The sequence below is a fragment of the Corvus hawaiiensis genome, chromosome 27, assembly GCF_020740725.1.
Source record: "Corvus hawaiiensis isolate bCorHaw1 chromosome 27, bCorHaw1.pri.cur, whole genome shotgun sequence".
Lineage (NCBI taxonomy): Eukaryota > Metazoa > Chordata > Aves > Passeriformes > Corvidae > Corvus > Corvus hawaiiensis.
This window is the reverse complement of record NC_063239.1, coordinates 2,188,344-2,200,996: the sequence shown is the minus strand read 5'-3', so window position 1 is coordinate 2,200,996 and position 12,653 is coordinate 2,188,344. Positions and strand designations below refer to the sequence as shown.

Here is a 12,653-nt window from a genome sequence, read left to right as displayed (position 1 = left end):
AAACCAAAATTATCCAAGTGTGCCCATTTTTAAACCATCCCTTTCACCCAGGATGAAACTCTGAATGAATTTCTGGGATTAATTTCCCAGTGTTCCCAGCAGGAAGCTCCCAAATCCTGCTGGATTCTCTGGGCCGTGTCCCTTTCACAGCCCCTGAGGCCTGGCCAGGCCCGATCCTGGCCCACCTTTTCCCAGGTGGATTTAAGATCCCTCCAAGGCTGTGCTGCCTCTTGGAATTGCTGCTGGAATCTGGGATGAGCAGCTTTAGCTGGTGCTGTCCCATCTTCCGTGGATTTCCCGTGGATTTCCCATGGTTTTCCCGTGGTTTTCCCCTCAGCTGGGCAGATTTTGCTGCAGTGCTGAGCTGAGGGTCACAATGGGTGTAAAAGTCTCTGATTTTCAGCCCCTCCCTCATGACCAGGGACATAAAATCCAAAGTTAACCAACTGTGCCCATTTTTAAACCATCCCTTTCACCCAGGATGAAACTCTGAATGAATTTCTGGGATAAATTTCCCACAAATCCTGCTGGATTCTCCAGGCCGTGTCCCTTTCACAGCCCCTGAGGCCTGGCCAGGCCCAGTCCTGGCCCAGCTTTTCCCAGGTGGATTTAAGATCCCTCCAAGGCTGTGCTGCCTCTTGGAATTGCTGCTGGAATCTGGGATGAGCAGCTTTAGCTGGTGCTGTCCCATCTTCCGTGGATTTCCCGTGGATTTCCCATGGTTTTCCCATGGTTTTCCCCTCAGCCAGGCAGATTTTGCTGCAGTGCTGAGCTGAGGGTCACGATGGGTGTAAAAGTCTCTGATTTTCCTAAAGAAACAGGTGGAACAAAGGATTTTGATTTTAATGTCTCACAAAGTAACTAACTTTGGATTTTTCTGGGATGTTGCCTAATCCAGAGAAATCCTGGAGGCAATCTGTACCAAGCAGGATAAAACCTGCCAGGACACAGGAAAATGGGGATCAACACAAAAATTTGGATGGTATTTTCCATACCCACAAAGGGCTTTAAATAGGAATTAAATAATGTTCATTTTCCTCAACTCCCTGAATTCCCAGTAGTCTGAACTGAGGAATAATTTCGGTATTAAAGCACCTGACAAATTTAGGTCCAGCTTGGATCTTCCACCAACTGTTGGGGCTTTTCCTTCTCTCATAAAATATAAAGGATGGGAGTGTTGGGATCCTCCATGGAATTGTTGGGAAAATTCAGGTGTAAAATCCAATGTTGGAGCTGTCCTGGTTCCTCAAATACTGGAGGATGTTTTGGAAATTGAAATTTAAGTGAGGAACAGTAAAATAAACATTTAAAAATGGATATTTATGCAGGAATTCTGCATCCCACCGGGATAACCAAGTGCCCATCCCAGGAATTTGGCTCGGATCTATGGCAAAAATGGGAGTTTTTCCTCATTTTCCCCCTTTTCCTGGAAAAAAAAAAAAGCTGTGAAGTGCTCTGAGTTTTGCTGCTCCTCAGCTCTGGGATCCGGTGACAGATCCAGGACTGGAATTTATCCCATAAAACAGCAAAGTCCAACCTGGCTATCCCTGGATAGCTCCTTCCACTTTCCTTCCTCTCCATCTGGGTTCAGGAGGGAATTTCAATTCCTGGTGCTTATCCCTGCCTGCCCAGCAGCTCCAGCTGGGATTTAACCCTTTGGAGCCGGCCATTCCTGTTCCTAAAATCCCCAAATGCTGCTGAAAATGTTGTTGCTGCTGATTGGGGCAGAGATTGAAGTAAAACTGGGAAGAAATTGGGAATAACCCAGCCCAGCTTCATGGCAGGGCTACACCAAAACCCCAGGAATGTGAATTTATCCGTGGAAAAGCTGTGGAATTGCATCCCGCTGGTTTAGGCAGTTGTGGGGAGGGCAAGCTCGATGTCCCAGTGCTTCCCAGGGTTCCTGCTGGTTTTCCTGGTCTCATCCCATGAGCTCTGAGCCCTGGTTCTCTCCCAATCCAGGCGGACACCACCCACCCCCTGACCAAGCACAGGAAAATTGCCTCTTCCTTCCGGGATTCCTCTTTATTTGATATTTTCACCCTGTCCTGCAGTTTACTGAAACAGGTAAGGAAAGGTTTGGAATCTCTTTTGGGAAGTGAGATGTTGGGGCAGCGTATTTTGGGATGAAATTCCTTCCTGGAATGAGCACTCTGGTCCTAAAAACTCTGCTCTGGGGTTGTTTTTCAGGGAAAAAATGGATTTATTAAGGAAATTTCCTTTCTAAAGAAATCAATATTATTATTATTGTTATTATTATTATTATTGTTATTGTTATTATTTAAATAATTATTTAATAATTAATTTTATTTAAATAATAAATAAATATAAAATAAATAACAAACCACGCCACAAACACAGAAATAATTCCACGATTCCAACTGCAAATCCATCCCTGGATCCTGGGTTTAAACTTCCCTGTCTTTAAGCATCAGGAAGGAGAGGAGAAGTTTGGGTTCCATTTTCAGTATCTTTGACAAGGAAATCCTTATCCCTGGCCCTGCACAGGACACCCAAAATCCCAACTTTTCCAAACTATTTGGGATGGATTCAAGCTGGAATGAGTTCATTTTAAGCCCAGGGTGATGATACAAAGGATAAAAGGACCAAGATGTGTTTAAACTGCAGAGAAATGAGCCGGAATTCCATGTCCAGGGAGTTCTCTGTGTCATGGGAGTGTCCCAGCTTTCCCTGCCTGGAGCAGCTGCTCATTCCCATGGGAAGGAGAGCCCAGGATTCCTGTCAGGCAGAAAAGGGGGGTTGTGTTTAACATTAATGAGAATTCCCTGATCTCCTGCATCCCTGGCAAGCCTCGTGCCTGTGCAGTTCAGAGAGGGAAATGGGAATGCTGCCTGTTATCCATGTCCTGGAAAGACTCTGGGATATATTTATGGACTCACTGCCTCTACAAACACTCCTGGTGCTCGTTCCACAAAGCCCCATCCTGCTTCAAGTGAAATCCTGCCTCAATTCCGCTGCCACCTGGATTTATTTTCCCCTTTTCCCGGTCTTAATTCCACGTTTTCCACAGGCTTCTGGGAAGAACCTGAACCTGAACGATGAAAGCCAGCACGGGCTGCTGATGCAGCTCCTCAAGCTCACCCACAACTGCCTGAACTTCGATTTCATCGGCACCTCCACGGACGAGTCCTCGGATGATCTTTGCACTGTGCAGATCCCAACCAGTTGGAGATCAGGTGATTCCTGCAGGAATGCACAGCATCCCACCTGGAAAATGCTCAAACCCTCTGATTTGGCACAAATAAACCTGGGCGTGCAAAGCCAGAGGTTAAACCCAAAGCCAGAGGTTAAACCCAGCCTTAAACCCACCTAATTCACTTTTGGGATTTTATCTTGCTTTTAAAACCCCTTTTCCCTTCCAGTCTTTCACCTCCCAGTCCAACCACCAGGAAAACGGAATTTTTTTAAAAAAGCAGGGCAGAACTTGGCACCTTTTCCCCACATCCTGCTGTTCCCAGCAGGCATTTGACAGGCACTTGCACAGATTGTGTTCTGAAAATACCTTCCTGTCATTTTCTCCCAGTTCCAAGTGCCAGTGGGTGACTTTATTTCTAGGAAAGGCTTTTGCGTTAAAAATACAAAATCCTGGGGAAATTTTCGTGGAATTGTGGTGCTTTGGTGTGACAAATCCATGTGCCATGGGTGATAAAATAAGGATTAGACCTGTGGGAAGCTGTAAATGGAGGTAAAATCCTCTCTTGTCTTGCAGCATTCTTGGATTCTTCGACCCTTCAGTTGTTTTTTGATCTTTATCATTCCATCCCTCCTTCGTTTTCTCCTCTGGTAAGTCCAGGGTTTATTTTCCTTTACTTTAGGATTCATGTGGGAGATTCCCTGGAGGTTCAGGTGCCCCAGGTTGTGCTGAAGTGTCCAAGTGCTGCTGAGAGTTTTGGAGCATCTACAGGGTTGGATTTTCCCTAAAAAACACATTTTTGCTGGAATTCCAACCTCCTTTCCCCTCACACAACTTGGAATCTCCTGTTTGCTCATCCCCTTGAGGAACGTAGCCCCTGTTATTCCCAAACCAGGTCCTAAAACCACACCAGGAGTAGGGAGCAAGCTGGGAAACACCCCAAGGAATGGAATTTCTCCTTCCACCCTTCCAAACTAGGCCGTGTCCCACTGGGATGAAAGGGTCAAGAGCACAACTGAGCTGAAAGTTGGATTATTTCTTCTGAAAAAATACAAAAAAATGGCCTGCCAGGCATTTATCTCCATGATAAATATTACCCATGATTAAAGCTCAGTGAAAACAAAGCTGAGAGGGAAGGGCCTTCAGAAAGAATTGTTCCGTGGAGAGACTCCACTTATTCTGGTGGAGGGTTAATGGCTAGTCCTGAATTTCAAGCCTCAAATATTCAGGAGAGATTTGAAGTGTGAGACTCCTTTTTTGAATGGAAAGCTGAAATTATTCCATTGGGATCAGTGATTGGAGTCCCCATCCCTGAAGGTGTCCAGGGAAGGAGGCCTGGATGTGGCACTCAGTGCTCTGGGCTGGGATCAAAGGTTGGACTCTGACCTTGGAGGGCTTTTCCCACCTCAGGAATTCCATGATTCTGTGGCTCTTGGGATGGAGCTGTTCCTGTGGGTGCTGGAATTTCTTTCTCCGCTGCGAAGGTGAAGGAGCTGTTCTGTCCCTAAAGGAGCACCAAACCTCAGTCACCGCTCGTGTCGTGAGGGGAAAACCTCTTCATTTCCTTATTCTCATCCCGATTTTTGTGTTTTTTCCCATTTTCCTGCGTGTTGGCAGGTTTTATCCTGCTTGGTGCAGATCGCCTCCGTGCGCCGCTCCCTCTTCAACAACGCCGAGCGGGCGAAGTTCTTATCTCATCTCGTGGATGGAGTGAAACGGATACTGGAAAACCCCCAGGTGAGTATTCCAGGTGGGATGAGGGCTCTGTGTCCTCTTCATCACATTTCATCCCCAAAAATCCATTTAATGTCCCTCCTGAATGTGGACATGGATACTTGGCAAAGGGGAGAAGGGTCTTGCTGCTTTCTCCTGTTTCCTGCCATTCCACCACCAAGGGTGGGTATTAGGAAAAACTTCTCCATTGGAAGAGTATTTAAGGACTGGAGCAGGCTGCCCAGGGGTGTCAGCATCCCTGGAAGTGCCCAAAAACCAGTAAATGTGGCAGTTCCAGACCGGTTTAATGGGCAGAGTGGGATTTGTTGGGAGCTTGGACTTGTTCTCGGAGCTCTTTCCCAACCTGTGTGATTCCAGGTGACAGCAGAGCCGTTCCCGAGTCCCCCTTTTCTTTCTGTCTCCTCAGAGTTTGTCAGACCCCAACAATTACCACGAGTTCTGCCGGTTGCTGGCCCGGTTGAAAAGCAATTACCAACTGGGAGAACTGGTGAAGGTGGAGAACTACCCCGAGGTGATCCGGCTCATCGCCAACTTCACCGTGACCAGCCTGCAGGTACAAACCTTCCCTTCCCTCTTCCTGCCCCTTGGATTCCCTGGAAAACAAAGCAAGAGCTTCTCATCTGGTTCATTTTTACCCCGAACCCCAGAGGAGGCTGTGACACAATCCTGCATGGATCATCCTGCGAATTCCTGAATGGAATCTGTGGGGGAAGGCAGAGTTGTTGCCATGCCTCCAGAGGCTTTCCATATCCTAGCAGGGAAAAAAACCCCAACTTGTTAAATAAGGTTTATTTTTAGAATTCTGTCTCACTTCACTCTTCCAATGCACTCAGTGGGGTTGGGAGTAACTGGAATATCATGGATATTCCCACTGAGTTTTCCAGCAGTGTGTACAGCTCACCACCACAGCCCTGCACAGGAGAGGGTTTAAAAAATTGTGGAGCTTGGAGAATTCCTTTGTTCAGTTGTGATTCCTGGGAAGCAGCTCGGGGCTGTGCAGTGTGTGGGAACTGAGTGAGGCCTGGGATTGGAGGCTCAGCTCCACGTCCTGGGAATTTGGGATTATCTCCCAGTGATTACTGAGTGCTGATCCAGGTGTACTCTGAAATTCCTGGTTAATTTGGCAACCAGGCCTTTAAAGATGTTGGCCAGTGGAAAGTGCTACGAGCTGAGCTTTAAACCCCTTCCAACCCAAATTCTGTGGAAGAAAAGTCAAGTCAAACAAAACAAATCATAACTCCTTGGTTTGTTTTCCTTTTTTTCCCCTCTGGGAGCACTGAGAATTTACTCCCAACAGCGAGCCCTGAAAATCCCGGTTAATTTGACAACCAGGCCATTAAAGGCATTGGCCAATGGAAAGTGCAACGAGCTGAGCTTTAAACCCCTTCCAGCCCAAATTCTGTGGAAAAAACTTAAACAACACAAATCATAACTCCCTGGTTTGTATTCCTTCTCTTTTCCCTCTGGAAGCACTGGGAATTTGCTCCCAACAGTGTGCACTACCTGCTGAGCCTGTGGCAGCGCCTGGCTGCCTCCGTGCCCTACGTGAAAGCCACAGAGCCCCACATGCTGGAGACCTACACCCCCGAGGTGACCAAAGCCTACATCACCTCCCGCCTGGAATCCGTGCACATCATCCTCAGGTGAGGGAATGCCAGGGCTGGGAGTGCTTTTCCTGCTGCTCTGAGGGGTGGGAAGGCTGGCAGAGGTGGGGGTGTTCCCGCTGGAGAGGACACGGCGGAGGGGTCTCCCACTGGAGAGGGACTGGGGACAAGGGCTGGAGGGACAGGACCCAGGGAATGGCTTCAAAGTGACAGAAGAACGGCTTAGATGGGATATTGGGAAGGAATTCCTGGCTGGGATGGAATTCCCAGAGCAGCTGTGGTTGCCCCTGGATCCCTGGAAGTGCCCAAGGCCGGGCTGGATTAACACGGGACAGTGGGAGGTGTCCCTGTCCCTGCCATGGGATGGCATTTAAGCTCTTTCCAACCCAAACCATCCCAGGATTCAGTGAATTCCAAACTGCAGCTCCAACACCCCTGGGAATAAAACGGGAGCGACCATTCCAGGAGCTGCTGCTCCTGGGACTCCCTGATTCCAGGGCTGCTCCCAGAGTTCCCCACAGCGCCCTGGGCTGGTGGAGAATCCTGTTGGACACAGGCACAGGGGACAGGAGCTGTGCTGGCACACCAGGAGGGGCCTGCATCCCTGGGATCTCGGGAATATTCCGGCTTTGGGGCTGGAAATGCTGCCCTGGCAGAGCAACACCAACATCCTGGGAGCAGCCCAGGCTCGCCGACAGCTCCAAGAATTCCAAGCCGGGCATTTTTTCCCCTCCAGTGGCTCCAGCTCCCAAGTGAAAGGCAGAGAGCAGCCCTGGGCACCTCTGGAATAAATCGCTGGATGATTTCCAGCCGGGGTTGTGTCCCTCTGGAAAGATGCAGCCCTTGCCAATGGCAGACGGTGGGATGGGATGAACTTCACCATCCCTTCCCAAACCATTCCATAATTCCAGGATTGTCAGCTCCAGAACAATCACTCCGGGCTCCAGCGTATTTCTCTTCCCAGTTTTCCTTTAAAACCAGCCACAAGAGCAGGAAGTTTTGTGAGGATTTCTGAGGGAGCTTTCCTAAATCACAGCCTGGCTGGTTTTTTTAGAAGAGATTTATTTTTTTAAGCTGGGTTGTTTTTTTTTTTTTTTTGAGACCCTGCTTAATCTCCCATGGCTGAGCTGATCTCTGTGTCCGACATGTTCCGGGTAGGATTCATCTTCCCGGGATCTGCAGCATCCCAGAATCCCCATCAGAGCAGAGGGGGAATGTGAGCCAAGTGTGACTCACTTCACTCTCCCAGCTCTGCACAAATTCCACCTAAAAGCACCTTTTATTTTTAATTCATTTCAAGGAATCAGCCTCCAGAATTCCATTGTCGTGCCTGGATTTGTGTGGGATGAATCATCCTGGGTGTGTGTTTGTGTTGGATGAAAACAAATGGTCAAATATAGGAAAATAAGGCCTCTCTTAGGGAAAACTGATGGGATTATCCCTTTTTCTTCTGGATCATCCATCCCTGGAAGTGTTCAAATCCAGGTTGGACAGGGCTTGGAGCAACCTGGGATAGTGGGAGGTGTCCCTGCCCATGGAAAGGGTGGAATTAAATGAGTTTTAAGGTCCCTTCCAACCCAAATCATTCCAGAATTTTCTGATTTCTTGTGGAATTTATTGCATTTAAAAGAAAAGGCACTGAAAAGATTCCCATGGAAAAGTTGTGCTGTAGGAACACAACCAGAGCCTTTGTTCCTGGCACTGCCCATTCCCTTCAAACCCCTGGATAAATGTTAAAGGAAGTGGGTACTGTTAAAACAACGGGATAAATGTTACGGGAAATGGATAAACGTTAAAAGACCTGGGTAAATGTTAAAAGAAATGGATAAATGTTAAAAGAAATGGATAATTTTAAGGATGGAAGAAGAGGTTGCTCCCACCAGGTGCCGATGGCTTTTCCCCCTGATCTGCTGCTCCTCTCCTGATTTTCCACCTCATTTATCCACTGCTCCTCTCCTGATTTTTAGCTTTTCCCCTGATCCATTGCTCTTCTGATTTCTGTGACTTTTGGCTTTTCCACCTTATTTATCCACTGCTCCTCTCCTGATTTTTGTCTTTCCCATGACCCACTGCTCCTCTCCTGATTTTTAGCGTTTCCCACTCATCCATTGCTGTTCTGATTTCTGGCTTTTCCACCTCATTTATTCCCTGTTTCCTGGCTTTTCCACCTTATTTATTCCCTGATTTCTGACTTTTCCACCTCATTTATCCACTGCTCCTCTCCTGATTTTCAGCGTTTCCCACTCAGATTTCTGGCTTTTCCACCTCATTTATTCCCTGATTTCTGCCTTTCCCGCCTCATTTATCCACTGCTCCTCTCCTGATTTTTAGCTTTCCCCTGAACCACTGCTCCTCTCCTCATTTCCCACTGACATTTAATGTCCATTCCTCTCACCTCCCACCACCCTCCAATTCTGCGGCGCCTCCCGCACCCCGCTCTCCCCGTACCTCCGGCTGCCTCCACGCGCCGGATCCCTTTTCCACGCGCCGGATCCCTTTTCCACGCGCCGGATCCCTTTTCCACGTGCTGAATCCCTTTTCCACGTGCTGAATCCCTTTTCCATGCTCCGAATCCCTTTTCCAAGCACTGAATCCCTTTTCCACGTGCTGGATCCCTTTTCCAAGCACTGAATCCCTTTTCCAAGCACTGAATCCCTTTTCCACGCTCTGGATCCCTTTTCCAAGCGCTGAATCCCTTTTCCACGCTCCGAATCCCTTTCCCAAGCACTGGATCCCTTTTCCAAGCACTGAATCCCTTTTCCAAGCACTGAATCCCTTTTCCACGCTCTGGATCCCTTTTCCAAGCGCTGAATCCCTTTTCCATGCTCCGAATCCCTTTCCCAAGCACTGAATCCCTTTTCCAAGCACTGAATCCCTTTTCCACGCTCTGGATCCCTTTCCCAAGCACTGAATCCCTTTTCCAAGCACTGAATCCCTTTTCCAAGCACTGAATCCCTTTTCCACGCTCTGGATCCCTTTTCCACGCTCTGGATCCCTTTTCCAAGCACTGAATCCCTTTTCCAAGCACTGAATCCCTTTTCCAAGCGCTGAATCCCTTTTCCACGCTCTGGATCCCTTTTCCAAGCGCTGAATCCCTTTTCCACGCTCTGGATCCCTTTTCCAAGCGCTGAATCCCTTTTCCATGCTCCGAATCCCTTTCCCAAGCACTGAATCCCTTTCCCAAGCACTGAATCCCTTTTCCACGCGGTTTCTCCTCCCGCAGGGATGGCCTGGAGGACCCTCTGGAGGACACGGGGCTGGTGCAGCAGCAGCTGGACCAGCTCTCCACCATCGGGCGCTGCGAGTACGAGAAGACGTGCGCGCTGCTGGTGCAGCTCTTCGACCAGTCCGCCCAGTCCTACCAGGAGCTGCTGCAGAGCGCCAGCGCCACCCCCATGGACCTGGCGGTGCAGGAAGGTGAGACAGCCAGCTGGGAATTCCCGAGGGAATCGTGCCTCCTGGAGCTGGGAATTCCCGATGGAATTGTGCCTCCTGGAGCTGGGAATTCCTGATGGAATCGTGCCTCCTGGAGCTGGGAATTCCCAAAGGAATTGTGCCTCCTGGAGCTGGGAATTCATTCCTCCAGGAGCTGGGAATTCCTGAGGGAATTGTGCCTCCAGGAGCTGGGAATTCCTGAGGGAATTGTGCCTCCTGGAGCTGGGAATTCCCAAAGGAATTGTGCCTCCAGGAGCTGGGAATTCCTGATAGAATTGTGCCTCCTGGAGCTGGGAATTCCTGATGGAATTGTGCTTCCTGGAGCTGGGAATTCCCGAGGGAATTGTGCCTCCTGGAGCTGGGAATTTGTGCCTCCTGGAGCTGGGAATTCCTGATGGAATTGTGCCTCCTGGAGCTGGGAATTCATTCCTCCAGGAGCTGGGAATTCCTGAGGGAATTGTGCCTCCTGGAGCTGGGAATTCCTGATGGAATCGTGCTTCCTGGAGCTGGGAATTCCCAAAGGAATTGTGCCTCCTGGAGCTGGGAATTTGTGCCTCCTGGAGCTGGGAATTCCTGAGGGAATTGTGCCTCCTGGAGCTGGGAATTCCCAAAGGAATTGTGCCTCCTGGAGCTGGGAATTCCTGATGGAATTGTGCTTCCTGGAGCTGGGAATTCATTCCTCCAGGAGCTGGGAATTCCTGATGGAATTGTGCCTCCAGGAGCTGGGAATTCCTGGAAAATCCACCCGGAGGGGAGGGATCGCTCACGGTTTCTCCTGGGGGAGGTGGCCCTGTGGGGGGGCGCTGCTCTGGAGATGGGGCTGGATTGACTGGGGGGAAATGGGTTCGTTTTGGGGGAAAATGGATTTATTTTGGGGAAAAGTGGAATTTTTGGGGGAAAATGGATTTATTTGGGGGGAAAATGGATTTCTTTTAGGGAAAATGGATTTCTTTGGGGGAAAATGGATTTATTTGGGGGAAGTGGAATTTTTGGGGGAAAATGGATTTATTTGGGGGAAGTGGATTTATTTGGGGAAAATGGATTTATTTTGGGGAAAAGTGGAATTTTTTTGGGAAAATGGATTTCTATTGGGGAAAATGGATTTCTTTTAGGGAAAATGGATTTATTTGGGGGGAAAATGGATTTCTTTGGGGGGAAAGTGGAATGTTTGGGGAAAATGGATTTATTTGGGGGAAGTGGAATTATTTGAGGGGAAAATGGATTTATTTTGGGGGAAAGTGGAATTTTTGGGGGAAAATGGATTTATTTGGGAGGAAAATGGATTTATTTTGGGGGGAAAGTGGAATTTTGGGGGAAAATGGATTTATTTGGGGGGGAAAATGGATTTCTTTTGGGGAAAATGGATTTATTTGGGGAAAGTGGATTTCTATTGGGGAAAATGGATTTATTTTGGGGGAAATGGATTTATTTGGGGGAAGTGGATTTCTTTTGGGGGAAAGTGGAATTTTTGGGGGAAAATGGATTTATTTGGGGAAAATGGATTTATTTCATGGGAAAATGGATTTCTATTGGGGAAATGGATTTCTATTGGGGAAAATGGATTTCTTTGGGGGAAAAGTGGAATTTTTGGGGAAAATGGATTTATTTTGGGGGAAATGGATTTATTTGGGGAAGTGGATTTATTTCGTGGGAAAATGGATTTCTATTGGGGAAAATGGATTTCTTTGGGGGGAAATGGATTTATTTGGGGAACTGGATTTATTTGGGGAGAATGGATTTCTTTTAGGGAAAATGGATTTATTTGGGGGGAAAATGGATTTCTTTTAGGGAAAATGGATTTCTTTGGGGGAAAATGGATTTATTTGGGGGAAGTGGAATTTTTGGGGGAAAATGGATTTATTTGGGGGAAGTGGATTTATTTGGGGAAAATGGATTTATTTCGTGGGAAAAGTGGAATTTTTTTGGGAAAATGGATTTCTATTGGGGAAAATGGATTTCTTTTAGGGAAAATGGATTTATTTCGGGGGAAAATGGATTTCTTTGGGGGGAAAGTGGAATTTTTGGGGAAAATGGATTTATTTGGGGGAAGTGGAATTATTTGAGGGGAAAATGGATTTATTTTGGGGGAAAGTGGAATTTTTGGGGGAAAATGGATTTATTTGGGGGAAAATGGATTTATTTTGGGGGGAAGTGGAATTTTGGGGGAAAATGGATTTATTTGGGGGGGAAAATGGATTTCTTTTGGGGAAAATGGATTTATTTGGGGAAAGTGGATTTCTATTGGGGAAAATGGATTTATTTCGGGGGAAAATGGATTTCTTTGGGGGGAAAGTGGAATTTTTGGGGAAAATGGATTTATTTGGGGGAAGTGGAATTATTTGAGGGGAAAATGGATTTATTTGGGGGAAGTGGAATTATTTGAGGGGAAAATGGATTTATTTTGGGGGAAATGGATTTATTTGGGGGAAGCGGATTTCTTTTAGGGGAAATGGATTTATTTTGGGGGAAAATGGATTTCTTTGGGGGAAGTGGATTTCTTTTGGGGGAAAGTGGAATTTTTGGGGGAAAATGGATTTATTTGGGGAAAATGGATTTATTTCATGGGAAAATGGATTTCTATTGGGGAAAATGGATTTCTATTGGGGGAAATGGATTTATTTGGGGGGAAAATGGATTTATTTGGGGGAAGTGGATTTCTTTTAGGGAAAATGGATTTATTTGGGGAAAATGGATTTATTTCATGGGAAAATGGATTTCTATTGGGG

At 47.3% G+C, this 12,653-nt stretch overlaps 1 protein-coding gene across 2 annotated transcripts in view; it reads left to right on the top strand.

Annotated features, from left to right (window-relative positions):
- XPO7 (exportin 7) overlaps window positions 1-12,653 on the top strand; it is a 73,659-nt gene that overhangs the window by 16,326 nt on the left and 44,680 nt on the right. For both annotated transcript variants that reach the window (XM_048287297.1, XM_048287296.1), the window contains exons 6-12: window positions 1,963-2,067; window positions 3,032-3,197; window positions 3,731-3,804; window positions 4,772-4,891; window positions 5,295-5,441; window positions 6,359-6,531; window positions 9,716-9,909. In XM_048287297.1, the coding sequence (XP_048143254.1) occupies window positions 1,963-2,067; window positions 3,032-3,197; window positions 3,731-3,804; window positions 4,772-4,891; window positions 5,295-5,441; window positions 6,359-6,531; window positions 9,716-9,909 (979 nt within the window). The remainder of the gene's footprint in view (window positions 1-1,962; window positions 2,068-3,031; window positions 3,198-3,730; window positions 3,805-4,771; window positions 4,892-5,294; window positions 5,442-6,358; window positions 6,532-9,715; window positions 9,910-12,653) is intronic.